At 33.1% G+C, this 18,008-nt stretch overlaps 1 protein-coding gene across 1 annotated transcript in view; it reads left to right on the forward strand.

The window, feature by feature from the left end:
- LOC140435661 (prostatic acid phosphatase-like) overlaps positions 1–17,009 on the forward strand; it is an 85,536-nt gene extending 68,527 nt beyond the window's left edge. Inside the window, exon 5 of the mRNA XM_072524381.1 lies at positions 16,595–17,009. Within this exon, the coding sequence (XP_072380482.1) occupies positions 16,595–17,001 (407 nt within the window). The 3' untranslated portion in view covers positions 17,002–17,009. The remainder of the gene's footprint in view (positions 1–16,594) is intronic.
- Positions 17,010–18,008: the final 999 nt, after the last annotated feature.

The raw sequence follows: 18,008 nt of genomic DNA on the forward strand, positions 1-18,008 counted from the left end.
AGGACAGACCTGCGCACACCGTTCTACATTTTCCGATAAGTGTTGATCCTGGTTTCTCTATTGACGAACGTCCTCATAATCCTATATACATACCAGTAAGCAATAGCATACGTGAAATTGCCAACATTACCGTTAGCGTACTCGATCAAGATTTAAGACCAGTCAACTTTAGAGGAGAGAAAAGTACACTTCATTTGGATTTTAAGGAAACGATATAGATGGGTTTAATTATAAAACAAAGCTCTACGCATCAATATCCATTAGTCTCACGCAAATCTTACAAGCGACGTGACGTGTCTGCTGTCAATAAAGCCTTTCTTGTTTCCATTGGATTACAGCTAAAAGATGTCAAAACGTCAATACATTCGACGACAGGTTCAGGAACCTCAACCACCTATTTTAGATCTGTACCAGAAACCTCAGTTCGACGATACTATTAGAAAAGAAGAATTTCGTACATATACACCTTACATTAAGTCATTTAATAATAGCGACGTTGTCGAGTTTATAATCAATCAATCAGATGCATTTTTTGCCATACACGAAACACTTTTGGAAATTAAAGGAAGTATAAAGAAAGTGGGTACTGGAACTGTTTCTCTTGCACCGAATGCTGGAGCCTTCTTGTTTGATACATGTACATACATCCAAAGTTCACACGACATGGAAATAGTTCGAGATCCTGGTGTAGTTAGCACTATTAGCAGTTTGTTGTGTTACACTCCTGACGATTCCAAGTATCTCAGTACTGCAGGATGGAACTATCCCAATAATCCACATTTATCGGGAGACAGCTTTAGTTTACTGATTCCGATAAAACATATTTTCAACATTTTTAACGATTACAATAAATTAACCTATGGTCGTCAAGTGTTTCGATTTGTTCGAGCACGTAATGATAGAGACAGTATTTTAGTGGAAGAACCTAATGCCACAACAACAACAACAACAGTGTCTTTAACTGTTACCAGCATGGAATTGAAGGTCAAACATGTCTTTCCGAATGACGATGTGAAAATTGACCTAATGACTCCGATTAAGAATAATACGCCGATAACCATACCTTTCCGTAAATGGGAACTTAATGAACTACCTTCACTTACGGCTGGATCCCGACGTGAGATATGGAGTGTAAAGACAACTTCAGCTGTTGAACGTCCACGCTATGTCATTGTAGCTTTTCAAACTTCTAAACGAGATGACATTCACGCCAATCCAACGTTATTCGATAACATTAAGGTGTCCAGCGTACGAGTGGTTATTAATGGTGAATATTGGCCTAACGAGAGAATGCAATTGGATTTTGCGAAAAATGATTATGCTATAGCTCACTACAACTATACCCAATTCTTTCCCAGTTATACTCATTCGTCAACAAAACATCCAATCTTGGATTATAATGCTTTTAAAAAATATGCTTTGTTTACTTTCGACTGCTCCAAACAGGATGATACGTCATTTAGATCGGGAACCGTTGATATTAAGTTGGAAATCGAAGCAGATGAAGGTTTTCCTGCAGGCACTCGAGCGTACTGTTTAATTGTCCACGACAGTCTACTCGAATACTTTCCCCTAACTGAAGTTATCAAAAATATCATTTAACTTGACTTATTCAATCATATCCAATTCAGTATACTATCAGCCATCATGAGGATTGCATTAGTTGACATTCAAGGATTCACCGTAGATGGGTGGTTTGTTCCCAAAGAACTCAGCATTGAAATTGGCTTTAAACATTGCCATTATATATTTAAACCTCCACAACCGTTTGCTACATTAAGTAATCAAGATAAGAAGACTGCTGTGTACTTGGAGAAAAACGTGCATGGTCTTCGGTATTCTAATGGAGATGTTAAATATTCAAAAATAAATAAAATACTGGAATCTAAGTTGTTGTATGCAGCTGACTACATCTACGTTCGCGGAGAACAACAAGCAGAATTTTTAAGATACAAATGTTATATGCTTGACGTCTGTCCCATAATTATTGATGTTTGCAAGTTTGATGATTCTCCATACTCCACTGGAGGCTTTGCTCCACATGAATACAACTGCCACGCTACTGGACTATTTTCCTGCTCCTCGATAAATGTGGATCACCTCCGTCAATGGCTGTGTAACAAAATATTACCTATATAAATTGGATTTTTTTTTTTAATAAAAGATTAAAAGTTTTATTTTAGTTTTATTTTAACAGTTTTACATATTTATTTTAATGCAAGATGATTCGCATTTACGATTTACAAGAAATTTTTTAATGATATTAATCGCTATAAAGGCATTTATTACGAATATAATACTAAAGAGTATAATCGATAAACCATATTGATCGATGTCATCATTATTAGTTTTGTACCATTTTGAATCACTTTCGGTGTTATTTGGGGATATTAGCTTGATCTTATAGAATGCTCCTCCTGATTTTGGTATCGCTTTGAAAAATACTGGAAGCTGTCCATAATTCACCACTTCATGATCCATTAGAGTCCAGTTCGGTCGATTACAATCAGTTTTTTCATCATTAAAACATATCGCCTGGTTCTTAACGTTGTTTGGAACGTTTGTATAAAGGACATTGTTAACAATAGCTGTAAGGATGATGAATGAGGTTGTTAGTGGAGGCATCTTGTCGGTTGAATTCTTTTTAACGGGTATTGTGTTGTTTTTGGTAACTTTCTTTCTGACAAATTAAACTCTGCAAATCGTTTTTCAATTGCAGTTCTATCTTCGTACCACTGTATATCGGCTTTTAACTTTTGTATTTTTTCGTACAACTCTTCTAATCTACACCGTATGGAAGTCATCGATGAAATAAATGTCTTTCGCTCCAAAAGCCAATATAAATAATATTCTTAATCACCCCCACTACCCTGGTATAATAAATAGAAATAAATGTTTTAATTCTTTATTCAAAAATACTGCTATTTAATTCACTAATTGTATCTTCCTTATAATAATACAAATATTCCCTTAATGCTAAACTTACAATACTAGTATCACAAGAAGCCTCACAAAATGAATATAAAATGTCTATTGGTTGTAAATCGTTTTTGAATGAAGTAGCAATTTTTAACGCATTACAATAGTAATCTAAAAATCTCAGTCCTTCGAGAAAACGAATGCGTGGTAAAATTAACTTTTCATTTCCTTCAATAAGATTTTTAACATCTTTTTCAAATATCTGCAAAGTAACACCAAGTTTATTAACATTGAGCCATTTAAGTTGATCTGTCGCTTGAGTTTCAATTGCTAACAATTCACAACATTCTGGAGGTTCATCTTCACAATAGCATTGCAGAGGCATCAGGAAAAACTGATTATATTTACGATTAAGTTCATCGATGAATTGGATCCAATCACATATACCGAACGATATCTCATTATTCTCGCTGCTTAATTTAACACCCGGCCCAAATGATCGAGCTGAACTTAATCCAACTAATACTTTTAAATGCTCAAAATTATACAAAGTATTAAGCAGCATCATTTCACTTTTGGCTCTTACTTCCACACTGTTCATGTTGTAATGACCTTAGACCATAAAAACTGATAGACACGCCGTAATGCTATTCTCTCGTCTCGAAGAGTGAAGCCAACATAAAACGATTCACACAGCTGTGGGTGACGTCAGTGTGCGGCAGAAACGGTAGAAATTAGAAGTGTTTATACGCGTTGTAAACTTTTTAAAGTGTTCCAATTTAAAAATTTTCCGATACATTAATATTTTAATTATGGTGGGGTCTTGCAGTGCATTTAATTGTACGCAGCGACAAAAAAAGGGACAGATATATCATTTCATGGGTAAGTAAATTCACAAATTAAACTTGAAAAACATACCAGAAATTTAGCACCTATTATTTTACTTTTTCCTCCCAAATTGTTTAAAATAGATACATATGAGAGAGAGTCTTATATATAATTTTCATTTTATAATTAGATTGAAAACTAAAGGATTCAGTAAATAAATTGTTTTAGATTTCCTAAAGATTCATCATTGCAAAAACAATGGATTATAGCGATGCGCCGTGACAATTTTAAACCAACAAAGAGTTCTAAAATTTGTTCCAAACATTTCACAGCGGATTCGTATATTACTAGCGGTTGGAGTTCAAAAAAACAACTAAAAAAAGATGCTGTACCCAGCATTTTCGATTTTCCAAACCATTTAATTAAGCAAGTTACAACTAGAAAATTTCCAAAAAAAAGAGAAACTGTCTCAGTCAAACCAACAGGATCTAAAAGGGAAAATATAAATGTAACGAGTGAATCTACCACCATAAAGGCTTAAGTAGAAATTTCAGACGAAACTACCTTAGAACCTCCCTTGAAAAAGCGAAGACATTACCTTGGTGACTTTGAACAAGAATCATCTAACAGAGACCAGGGATATAAAGTAGTAGTAAACAAATTAATTCAAAGGAAAAACAAACAAATCAAAATGTTGCAACAACGAAATAGAAGGCTTATTAAAAAAGTAAATACCTTAAAATCTTTATTAGAACATCTTAAAGAAAAACAGATGATCGATGAAGATTCCTCTCTGAAACTTTCGGTAAGGAAAATTATTAATACTTAATTATTAGTGATATATTTAGCTTTGGCATGTATAACAGTGTATTATTTTATATTGTTTGTAGTTAGTCGATCAAGTTTTGATTATTGCTTTTTATTTTATTAGGATACGATGCATGCTTCTGCAAAAACTATCTTTAAGCAGCTACTTAAATCTAAGAGCACTAAAACATATCCACCGGAGTTAAAAAGCTTTGCGCTCACTCTTAATTTCTATTCACCAAAAGCTTACTTGTATGTCAGAAAAACTTTTCCTAACATGTTGCCTCATCCACAAACTCTTCAAAAGTGGTATCAAGTAGTAGCTTGTGAGCCTGGATTTCAAAAAGAAGCAGTGAATGTATTAAAACAAAAAGTAGTTGAACTTAGAAATAAAGAAAAATCATGTATCTGTGCTTTGATGGTCGATGAAATGTCTATACACCAAAAAATAGAATGGGATGGTGAAAAGTTTTTAGGGTAAGTGTAGCTTAATATTTATTAGCAATTATAAAAAGTATCAACATTATATTTTCTATTTAAATAATTGAAAACATTAATTTTAGGTATGTTGATATAGGAAGTAAACCTCAAAGCGACTCTTCCGACATTAAAGCAAAAGAAGCAATTGTATTCTTAATTAATAGTTTAAATGATTCATGGAAGCTGCCGATAGGCTACTTTTTAATCGCTGGGTTATCAGGTGTTCAAAAAAGTAATCTAATAAAAATGTGCTTAAAAATAATGCACGAAGCTGATGTCACAATTACCAGTTTAACGTTTGATGATGTAGCATCAAATATTAGCATGGTTAAACAACTTGGAGTTGATTTATCGATTAATTCCAATAAAGTATATTTTCTACATCCAGCAACAAATCAACCAATATATATAATATTTGACCCTCCACATATATTGAAACTTATTCGCAATACTTTAGGTTATTACAAAATTTTTTTTGACGGGAATAATAAAGCGATTAAATGGGAATATTTGCAAAAATTAGTAGACATTCAAGAAAAGGAAGGCCTTCATCTTGCAACTAGGATAACGCGAAGGCATTTAAATTGGTATAAGGAAAAAATGAAAGTGAAATTAGCTGCCCAAACATTCAGCCAAAAAGTTGCTAAGGCAATACATTATTTGAGAAATAAAAGCTCAAAAGAATTTGTACATAGCGAAGCTACTCAAAATTTTATTGAACATATCAATGATATTTTTGATATTTTAAATAACCGAAATTTATTGGCAAAACACCTAAAATCTAGTTTACAGCAACATAATAAACAAGCGATTTTTCAAAAAACTGAAGAATCTATAAAGTATCTTAGTTCACTTAAGGACTTCAAAAATGGCGAACCCCTATATCTAAGCCAAAGAAAGACGGGTTTTATTGGTATGATCATTAGTTTAAAGTCACTAATGGGAATTTGGAAAAATTACGTAGAGGATATGGATGGAGGTCTGAAGTATCTTTCGGCCTATAAACTTTCTCAAGATCACTTAGAAGTTTTCTTTAGTTCTATTAGGAGTCATGGAGGTTACAACAACAACCCACCGGCAAAACAATTTAAAGCTGCATATAAAAGACTCTTAATGCACACAAGTGTTACAGGATCTACCCAGGCTAATTGTATAGAACAGGCACCTTCCATAATATTAGCAATGAGCACAACAAATACCTACGGTGAAAATGAAAACTGTTGATCATCAACTCATTGACAACTTTATAAGTGATGAAAATAATAGGGAAACAATAACTAGTAACCAGGATCAGGATTACACTGTAAATAATTTAAGTTTTTCAAGAACATTGTCATCTTATGTTTGTGATGTTGTTGACTATATCGCTGGGTTTGTCGTTAAGAAAGTTAAGAAAACATTAGATTGTGACATATGTTTGTGTGCAATTGAATGTGATAATTTACAATCTCCATTCATAAAAGACAAAAATTATAGCATATCAAAAAAATTTTTAATTCAACCTTCTAAAGACGTCATTCATATTTGCAAAATTGCTGAAAGCGAAATTAAATTTATGTACAATTCAAAAAAATTAAACGATTCCAAAATAATGACAAAATTGATCTTAAACGTCATGAGTAACGTGCATGGTTCTGTGTTTAACGCATACAAAGAACATATGTTTGATCATGATTTTGAAACAAACCATTTGTTTAATCTAATAAAGATCATTTGTTTCCATTATTGCAACATTAGATTGTACCACGAGGGTGAAAAACTAAATAATGTAATACGAGTTAGAAGTAAGTTAACAAAAGCTATTTTGTTTTGTGGTCAATAAATTTATAGATTTCCTACATATTTTTTTTACCTAACCTGAAACTTCCACCCAAAAGAAAATTACTCTCCTTTAAATTTATTTTTGAATATCAAACAAGAAGAGATATACCAACGATATATAATAATATAATAATATAATACATTCAAATAAAACATTTATTTTTACAATTTAAGGCAAAAATATTTATTAATTACTTTACTAAATAATTTATCTTTCATATTTTTTACAAAATATTGAAGTTATATTAAAATTAATCTAAAATTGGGTAATTTTACTAGTGCTTTGCTAAGAATCCAAGCGGGCTCTTGCCGCATTGTGACGTCACTTTCGCGGAAGGTGTTTGCTTCATCGGTTCGGTACAAGGCGTGTCTATCAGTTTTTATGGTCTAAGGTAATGACTACGTTTTACGAAATAACGCTGTGAACATGAACACGTTTAATTATATCTTCTTACCTCTCCCACGCTAAAACTATGTTGCGCAATATTTCGTAAGACTATTCATTTATGCATCACATGCCGGGCTTAATTATTAACTAGACCGGATTGTGCACCTGTTTCCTGCCTCCATGCGAATATATTTTATCTCACATTAAATAATGGAATTGGAATGTGCACGTGTTTCCGGCTATATATCGTGATCGCGTGAGACATTTTTAATAGCCGGCGTATCCGATGATGTCATTATTCTCAGTAGCAAGATCTATTTTATAAAGATTTCAACTGATCATGTAAAGTATAAATTGAAAAATAAACGAATTTTTGTTATTATGGTAATCGATAAAATATATACGAGGTAACTCGTAAAATATAAATTGAAAAAATTTAGAAGTTTTACGCTAATGGTTGTAGGTTTTAATTACAAAAAAATACGAGGAAAAATTGCTCTCTTTGTCTGTCATTCGTCTTCTTCTCTTTGTCAATTCATAGAACGCAGTCACCGACCAGCGATTGAACATCGTTCTCATTGGTTACGTTGGACGTGTAGCTTCGTTATTATTGGGGGGGGCGTCTTTTCGGGAGGAATGTGGGGACTGGGGGCGTCTTTTCGGAGAATGGGGGGGACTGGGGGCGTCTTTTCGTTAATATTGTGGTACGACTCCACCATTAGTCGATGCACGTCTTTCTCATTGGCCGTTGATGCACACCATTGGCCTCCAACGTCACGAGGATGTCCACCATTGGTCGAGGACACGTTTCTGTGGCATCATTGGTCGAGGAAAACGTTCTAACGTCACGAGGAGGGTGTTACTATGTCACCATTGGTCCCTCATCGCTATACCGCCATTTCTATGTTGTTTATTCAAATTCTAAGCTGTCATTGGTCGCTGGGGGTGTTGCTATTCCCACCACTGACGCTGCTATGCTGCCATTGGTCAACGACACGTTCCGACGTCACGAGGACGTCCACCATTGGTCAGCAAGACATTGGGGGACGTTCCTATGCCACCATTGGCCTGCTATTCCCACCACTGACGCTGCTATGCTGTCATTGGTTGACGACACGTTCCGACGTCACGAGGACGTCCTCCATTGGTCAGCAAGACATTGGGGGACGTTCCTATGCCACCATTGGCCTGCTATTCCCACCACTGACGCTGCTATGCTGTCATTGGTCGACGACACGTTCCGACGTCACGAGGAGGGCGTTACTATGCCACCATTGGCCTGCTATTCCCACTACTGACGCAGCTATGCTGTCATTGGTCGACGACACGTTCCGATGTCATGAGGAGGGCGTTACTATGCCACCATTGGCCTGATATTCCCACTACTGACGCTGCTATGCTGTCATTGGTCGACGACACGTTCCGACGTCACGAGGAGGGCGTTACTATGTCACCATTGGTCCCTCATCGCTATACCGCCATTTCTATGATGTTTATTCAAATTCTGAGCTGTCATTGGTCGCTGGGGGTGCTGCCATTGGTCGACGACACGTTCCGACGTCACGAAGACGTCCACCATTGGTCAGCAAGACATGGGGGGACGTTCCTACGCCACCATTGACCGAGGGGCGTGGTCTAGAGACACGAGGTACGTTCCTACGTCACCATTGGTCGAGGGGCGTGGCCTCGAGACCCTAGGCACGTTCCTACGTCACGAGGGGGGCGTGGCCTTGACCCATGAGGATACGTACGCTTGACGATCGACGTGTGACGTCACTTCCGCTCCAGAAGGAACCCTATCTATCTACTCACATCGCATATTGCTGCTAATTTGCCATTCCTTCTTCGTTTAGACCTCATATCCTTATCGTCAAATCGATCAAATCTTAGCAAATTTTTGAATCATTTTAACCCCATGGTAGCTTTAAATATAGTAGTACGTAAACCTTACTCCAAAGCATATTTACAATATGGATGTTGGCACTCAAGTACACTGCAGTTAGTAGTAGTCCAATAAAGGCATATAGCTATGTAAACTCGCAGTATTTCTAGTTCTCTATCCACGGGACTTTTTTGGCTTTTTTATTTATATACTTCACTATTTCGTTCACAATTTTTTCGTCCACAAAAACAAAACACGAAGGAATCAACAGGATCATCTACACTTTTATCAGGGGCTAAAATTACTCTATGCATTTTGCCTTTTTATTGTTCTGAAGCTATTTTCTTGTGGCATTTTAAATTAATTACTATTTAACTGGGAATAAGCCACAATTAAAGGTTAAAATACGTTTATTGACGTTTCAATTTCCACTTCGGAAATCGTTCTCAAAATACAAATCAATGTTTGTATTTTGAGAACGATTTCCGAAGTGGAAATTGAAACGTCAATAAACGTATTTTAACCTTTAATTGTGGCTTATTCCCAGTTAAATAGTAATTATTTTGCCTTTTATTATGTCGCGGGATCGCATACGTCCTGTCGGTTATAATTAACTCTTCTAGTTAATGTCATCATTAAATTCAAAAATTACGCTCTCTCAAATCTGGGAACTTGTAGCTACACATTCTTCTTCATTATCACTTAATACTACTTCCTGATCATCCTTTTCACTTGCTTCCGAAAGATGATCTTCAATTACAGAGTTACTTTCCATGCCACCTACTTCAGGGGATTCTTTATCATGGAAATCCCATAAATTATTAGCAATATCTTGCAGTTCTGCAGCTGATAAATTTTCTCGGCAAATTTTATTTGTATTATCTACTTTCACTGTAATTCAATATCATTTTAGGAGCTTAGTTGCCGACACTAACATCGATATTAAACGACTGATAGCAGATGCATTATTTATTTCACAATATGTATAGGTACCTACCTAACAATATTATTGCTTTCCAACAATGATTACTACTTTTTAAAATTTATTTAGAATAGATATAACACCTATTGTAAGCATATCTTTGATAGTCACATCAAAGAGATGTTTACATGGTTTGTTACACGTTTATACTATATTATTGGATTTTCGGAATCATAAAAGTCGTTTAGATATTCTACAAAAACATTACCTGCCTGCTAGATTAACTTCTGTAACAAATATTCACACTTTAAGTATAAATACAAATAGGGTTCGACGGGCCCGTCTTGCCCCTTTACGTGACAAAATTCTTTCGACGCAATAATTTTAACAATAATAATGAATATTTTGAATAGTTCATGACTATGTTGAAGAAAACATACTTCTAAACAAATTCAGTGATGCATAAAATTCAATAAAATTTTTTTTATCAGTTTATGATAAAAGGCTTGGCGTCTCGGGCCCGTTGGACCCACCTTGCCCGGATGAGGGTTAAAATTTTTTCATTCGTAAAATGCGAATTTTTTGTTTTAAAAATGCTATTCTTGTTTTTGTTTTTGTTTTTCACCACAATCCCATTTTTCGTTCACATTTGATATCCAAATATTTAAATCGTAATACTCGCTTATTTCTATCGACTATCAAGATTATTTTGAATATCTGTGATCGACCTGTTGCCATAAATTTAGTTTAAGTAGCATTGATCTTTTGCCCAAAATGTTTATTAGTGGCGTCAATTCTATCTAACATATGCTGCAGATCGTCTAATTTTCGGGCTAGAAGAAATGCTGTACCATCACCATATCGTATAGTTGCTATTTAAATTCCCTTTATTTTAATATCTCTACTTTCTCGTTTGAGAACTATTTAAAAAATATATACTTTAGTATATATTGGTATATATTAAAAAATTTTGGCACTCACAAGAAGGACTATCTTCTGCAGAGCGCATATTGTTTTTCTTTCGGCTATTTATTGATATACCCTTTTTTTATTCTACAAGTGTTCTTTTCATAATACCTTCTTTTAATATTTAATAGTCATGAAAATAGTATACATCCTTGCCTGATATCTTGTTCTGGGTGAAATTCATTTAAAAGGATATCAAGGACTTTTAATGCTTTAGTGGCTTGGTTTTATTGCTCACGTATAACGAAAATGAACTATTGCAGTAAGCCTACTTCTTTTATTATACGTCGTAAGTGATGCCATTAGTTTTTCTCAAATATCTTGTAAATTGTGTCCAGTCATTGGGCGTTTATCTGAAATGCCATATTTTATTGCAAAAAGTAAAGCAATTTTATTCCAGTTTCTTGTTAATTTCGGCATTTCTGCAGTTATCATGTCTAGAATAATTGATCCCTTTTAAGTTTAAACTTTTCGTTCTCTAGTCTTACTTCGCTTTTGATTATTTATAGTTATAGTACATTTAATCCACTAAAGCAAGCGTTGTGCAATAAAGGATTTGAAGGTAAGATCTTTATTAACTAGGGAGTTAGAACATGCCGTGGTTTAGAATTTTTACTTATCCTCTGTAGGGTATATAGGGTATTGCAGATGCTGGTTTACATCTACATTTCTTAATCTACTTTTTTAAATTTATTATCAGGGCTTCCATATGACCTTTAATCATCATTCAATCTTCACTTATCCACTGCTGGACATAGATCTCCCTCATAATTTTCCATCTATTTCGATCTTGTGCCTCTTGCATCCAATTCCTATGACAACGTTTTAGATCGTCAGTCCAACGTGTTGGTGGACGACCTCTACTTCGGTAGGCATCATCTCTTGGTCTACATTCCAGTATCCGCTTTGTCCATCTATTGTCTGTCATTCGAGCCACGTGACCTGCCCAGTTCCATTTTAGTGTTGCTACTCTCTCTACTGCATCAGCCACTCCTATTCTTATGACCTCAATTCTATCCCTGACCTTTAAAACCCAACAATAAAGGTCCTTGTTGTGTATTTTATTTTTCTAAACAGATTTTCGACTGGGTATGTTGATCGCCATTCTGAATTATTTTGCATATATCGTAAATATATTGTTGTTTTTTAGCTCTGTATCTTCATTTGTCGCTTTCTTTGTGCACTCTAGCTCACAAAGATCTTTTCTATTTCTAACGAGTTGGAAGGTTTCCTCTGTTATCCAGTACTTCCACTCAAAAAATTATTTGTCGGTAGCTGATTCATGGGCGTTGTTACACAATATTTAACAGCTCTTCTTATTTCTTGGGGTGTACATGATATATAATTTCCGAGTTTAAAGGTTACTAACTAAAATACCAACCACCAGAGTAGCTACAATTTGATGGATATCAATCACGAAGCCAACCTAGTGTAATTGCTATTAGAATAGCAGATTGTTTAAAATGTACACTTGAAGAATTCAACGATGAAACCGAGAACAAGCTTTATAGAATTAATTGCAGTAAAAGGAAGAGTATAAAAAACAGCTCTCGATCTTAATCAAATAAAACACAATAAAATAAGCAAAAGAATTTGTATATACAAGAGAGTTTGCTTGCTATTTATTATTTTTATTGGGAAAAGCCACAATTTTAGTTTAAAATAAGTTTATTCTGACGTTTCGATTTCCAGTTCCATTTCACTTTCCAATATTTTGTATTATGTTAAAGTAAAATTAATCAAACTTAACTTCCTTCAAAGTAAAAGTATGGCTTATTCCCAATAAAAATAATAAATTTGATTAAAATGCCACAAGGCTATTTTCTTCTTCAGAACAATCTTTCTCAATTTTTGCTATAAGCTCTGTAATTTTGGCCTCGTATACATAGTATTTTGTTTTAAAAAGCGTATGTTTCATTGTGCCAAGTCTACGTTTTTACGTTAAACATTATGTTTATAAGGGATTAAGCTGCAATTAATTGTAATGAAAATTACATTTTTAACCAATGTTTAAAGTTTCAATCGCCATTGCGGAAATTGTTTAAAAAATATATTATGTTAAAAATTGAGCACCAATTTTATAAGCAACAAGTTGTGAGCGGATTATTTTAAAATTGATGGTTTACTTACTTGGCCTCGATTTTGAAGGCAGTATAGCCTGCTGTTAGTTAAAAAAAATCTGAGTGTGATGATAGTACCCTCGGGATGTTAAACTCTGACTGTTTTACTCTATTTTTTGTGTGAGATGTGTTTGTGCAATGTGTGTTTGTGTAGTTGTATATTTGTTATATTATAATGAAAATTATATTTTTAGCTAATGTTTCACGTTTCGATTTTCCACTCCAAGAATCGTGATCAAAAAAAGATTATTTTAAAAAATCCAATATGTTGGTTTAAGAAAGTTATGTTTTTGAAACTTGATGATTGACGTAGTTGGGCAATGCCATGCTGGTCTTTAAAAAAATCAAAGGGTGGTATTTTTACCTATAAAATATCAAATTCTGACTATTTTGTTTTTATTTTCTTTAATATATATTTTTGTAATGTGTGTTTACGTAGATAAATTGTTTGTGTTTTGTATGTTGAATATGAATTGTGCACAATTATTGAAAATGATATATCTCCGACTTACTATTAATACGCTATTGTTAGTATTTCTTGTTGTTGGTTGCTTCTTTTAGTGTTATTAGTCTGCTACATTCCACTAGTGAATTAATTGAAACGTCAATAAACGTATTTTAACCTTTAATCGTGGCTTATTCCCATTTAAATAGTAATTAATTTAAAATGCCACAAGAAAATCAGAACAATATTCCACTAATGAGTTTAAATTTTTCTTTATTAAGTAAAATGAGAGCTGCTTCGTTTATTTTTCTCTTTTTTTTTATGTCTATTTCTTTCATGATTAATAATGTATTTTTTATTGTACTCTATGCTCGTTGTCTTTAAGCATGTTTGAATATCGATTGATCTGTCGAAGTCTCAGTTTTTAATGTATGTTTTATGCTTATATATCCTGTCAGTGGTCTTGCGGATTACCCCATATAGAAATTGTTGTATAAACATGGTATCTTATACATGCAGTTCTTTGATCTTTCTTGTTTGTTGTCGAGTTTGGTTTTGGACAGGAAAGATATCAGTAAATTGGTTGTTTCCAATGTAGTTGTGACGTACTAATTTTTTACCCTTTTTAATGTTTTCGATAAGCCATTTATGTATGGTATTGTTGTCTTATGTGAATTTCTTTCTGTGAGTGTTTTGGGTTGCTTATGGTATTCAAAAAATTTAAGAAAGGAAATAACAAAACATCACAAGCAATACAGACAAACTTAAAAGAAGGAATTTAAAGATGACAACAATACCATATATAAACTACTTATCTAAAAAATTAAAACTGATATGAAATAAGTACAATATCACAAAAACATTTAAAATAACCAATATACTAAGATCTGTTTTATTCAAAAGCAAACCAAAAAACAACAAGCAAGAAAGATCAAAGGACTGCATTTATAAAATAACCTGTGAATGCAAAAATTTCTACGCTAAAGAAGCCGCAACACCACCAAGTACCAGTAAAAATAACCTTAAAATATATCAAAAACACAGAGACAAACCACATATATGCCAACATGCCTGGCACAATGAGCTTAAGCTCTTATCCTGCTTAATGAATAAAGAAAAATGTGTAGCAAACCCATTAGCAGAATGTAGCAGGTTTGACTGCCAATACTAAAAACTGCCAATACTAAAAAACAAGTCAACAACAAGAATATACCGACAATAGCTGAATAATAGAAAATTGAAAAAATATCATTTACGTTATACAGAATACATATATGAAAGTATTAAGATCAATAGCGGGCATATCATTAAGAGACAGACAACCAATGCAAAATTCAAAATATTAACAGGTGGATAAAAACAGGAAAAAAAACTGGAACGAACATGTTAACCGAATGGGACCAGATAGATTAGCGAACATCTGTAAAAACAACAAGCCGTATAGCAGAAGACCCGTTGGAAGGCCGCCAAAAAGGTGGAAAGATAATGTACAGTCAACAAGGACTGAAACAGAATAAAAGAAAGACAAACAAGAGTAATCCTAGTCGCGCGAAGAAGAAGAAGAAGAAGAAGAACATACAATACACAAATATATAACTATATAAATAGGCATTATACAAACGCATAATTCACAAACAAATAATACAAAAAACACACACAGAAAAACAGTTAGAATTTGATATCCCGACGGTACACAGCACTCTTAGATTTTGTTCAGCTAAAAGAAAGTTATTGCCTACAAGATCGAGGCCAACAACTTATTTTGAATATCTGTGATCGACCTGTTGCCATAAATTTAGTTTAAGTAGCATTGATCTTTTGCCCAAAATGTTTATTAGTGGCGTCAATTCTATCTAACATATGCTGCAGATCGTCTAATTTTCGGGCTAGAAGAAATGCTGTACCATCACCATATCGTATAGTTGCTATTTAAATTCCCTTTATTTTAATATCTCTACTTTCTCGTTTGAGAACTATTTAAAAAATATATACTTTAGTATATATTGGTATATATTAAAAAATTTTGGCACTCACAAGAAGGACTATCTTCTGCAGAGCGCATATTGTTTTTCTTTCGGCTATTTATTGATATACCCTTTTTTTATTCTACAAGTGTTCTTTTCATAATACCTTCTTTTAATATTTAATAGTCATGAAAATAGTATACATCCTTGCCTGATATCTTGTTCTGGGTGAAATTCATTTAAAAGGATATCAAGGACTTTTAATGCTTTAGTGGCTTGGTTTTATTGCTCACGTATAACGAAAATGAACTATTGCAGTAAGCCTACTTCTTTTATTATACGTCGTAAGTGATGCCATTAGTTTTTCTCAAATATCTTGTAAATTGTGTCCAGTCATTGGGCGTTTATCTGAAATGCCATATTTTATTGCAAAAAGTAAAGCAATTTTATTCCAGTTTCTTGTTAATTTCGGCATTTCTGCAGTTATCATGTCTAGAATAATTGATCCCTTTTAAGTTTAAACTTTTCGTTCTCTAGTCTTACTTCGCTTTTGATTATTTATAGTTATAGTACATTTAATCCACTAAAGCAAGCGTTGTGCAATAAAGGATTTGAAGGTAAGATCTTTATTAACTAGGGAGTTAGAACATGCCGTGGTTTAGAATTTTTACTTATTTGATATCCCGACGGTACACAGCACTCTTAGATTTTGTTCAGCTAAAAGAAAGTTATTGCCTACAAGATCGAGGCCAACAACTTCTTAGTTATACAATTTTTGCAGAATTTTTAAAATGAACTTTTTTCAAAACGATTTTCGGAATAGAAATTAAAACGTCAAACATTAGTTAAAAATGTAATTTTTATTAAAATCAAGTGTTGCTTGATCCCATGTAAACAATATTTAACGCATTTCTCTTATATTGAATTAGCTAAATAGATAAAATACATTATAAAGCAGATTTCAGTATATAATAGCTTTACAAGTGTCTTGTTTATTATTATATCCTAAAAACTATACTATGTAATATTACATTAATCTACATATTTTTAAGAAATCGTTTATGGGATACAAAGTTCCACTCCAGAGATAGCAAGATTGCGCGTTGGTCCCTTCTTCAATTATATTATTCAAAATTTCGATAGTTTTATAGACTCGCAAGCCCCACAGACACCTAAGTTTCTAGCCATTTCTGCACATGGCACGATGATATCTTCAGTTCTTGGAGCCATGGAAGCAAACAGAAACAAAATAATAAAATTTGGAGACAGCCTACTTTGGGAACTAAGACAAACAAATAATGGAAGTTATTATTTGAATGTTTTATATAAAAATGAAACTGATTTTGTGATTATAAAGTTGCTTAAATGTGAATATGATTGTAATTATAATAAGTTTAAGAAAATAATGTCAAATATTATTGTAAATATTACTCAGTGGGAGTACGAATGTAACAATTGAAATAAATATAATTTGTGTGAAAAATATTCTTTTTTTAGCGTTTTTAATAATTATCAAGACCATTTAAAGATAATTTTTATTAAATTATAAATTCAACAACAAGAAAGCAAAAGTAATTGTAGCAAAACTACAGCAGAACAGAATAAGTATCCATATGAGGAGCTAACGATTATACTTCTTTTAGAAATTCTTGATAACACAGTTTTTATGAACCACTACATTTACATTTTATGTTATATTGTATTCTGTTATGGTTCGATTAAGATAGTTCTTAACGTAGCTACATTAAAAGAGGGAAGAATTCTCAAAACATTAATAAGCACTGAGGTTAATGCAAAAAGAAAAAAATGAAGTCCTTGAACAAAATGAATAGAGTTGGTAAAAGTTGATCTAAACTTGTTGAGATTTTAAAATTGTAAACATCTAGCGCAGGAGAGAAATAATTTACAAAAACTATTAAAGTTTTGGGCTTCTGAGAGTTGTTAAGCTAAACTTTAATCTTGTGTCATAAAAATTATGCCATCACGCATTTCCAAATTAAGTATAGACGTATCCGAGCCCACTAAAATAAAATATTAATAAACTACAACTACAAGAAAAGAAGATGAAAAGATAATGTAAAAATATATTGACAGTTTATTAAAAGAAGAATATATGACAAAAATGAAGATAAACAAAGAGAAACTTGCTCAAACACTATAAAACCATATAAACAGGTTTGATAATACCTCTAAAGACTTATAAACAAACTATTTTCTTGTTGCATTTCTATGTTATGTACTCTAATTAATGGGAATTAACCAAAATTTTGATCGCAAATATGGTATATTTGACGTTTTGATTTGTACTTTTTTTTATGAAAGCCGTTTATTGTGCACAAGTCGTATTGCAACCAATTGGCTTTATATTTTCTATTCACTACCGATACCCATTCCAAGATTCTGAAATCCTGTACAGCTTATACAGGATTAAAGAATGGTTACCAACTATTTTTTAAGTCATTTTGT

The sequence above is a fragment of the Diabrotica undecimpunctata genome, chromosome 3 (assembly GCF_040954645.1).
Source record: "Diabrotica undecimpunctata isolate CICGRU chromosome 3, icDiaUnde3, whole genome shotgun sequence".
Classification (NCBI taxonomy): Eukaryota; Metazoa; Arthropoda; class Insecta; order Coleoptera; family Chrysomelidae; genus Diabrotica; species Diabrotica undecimpunctata.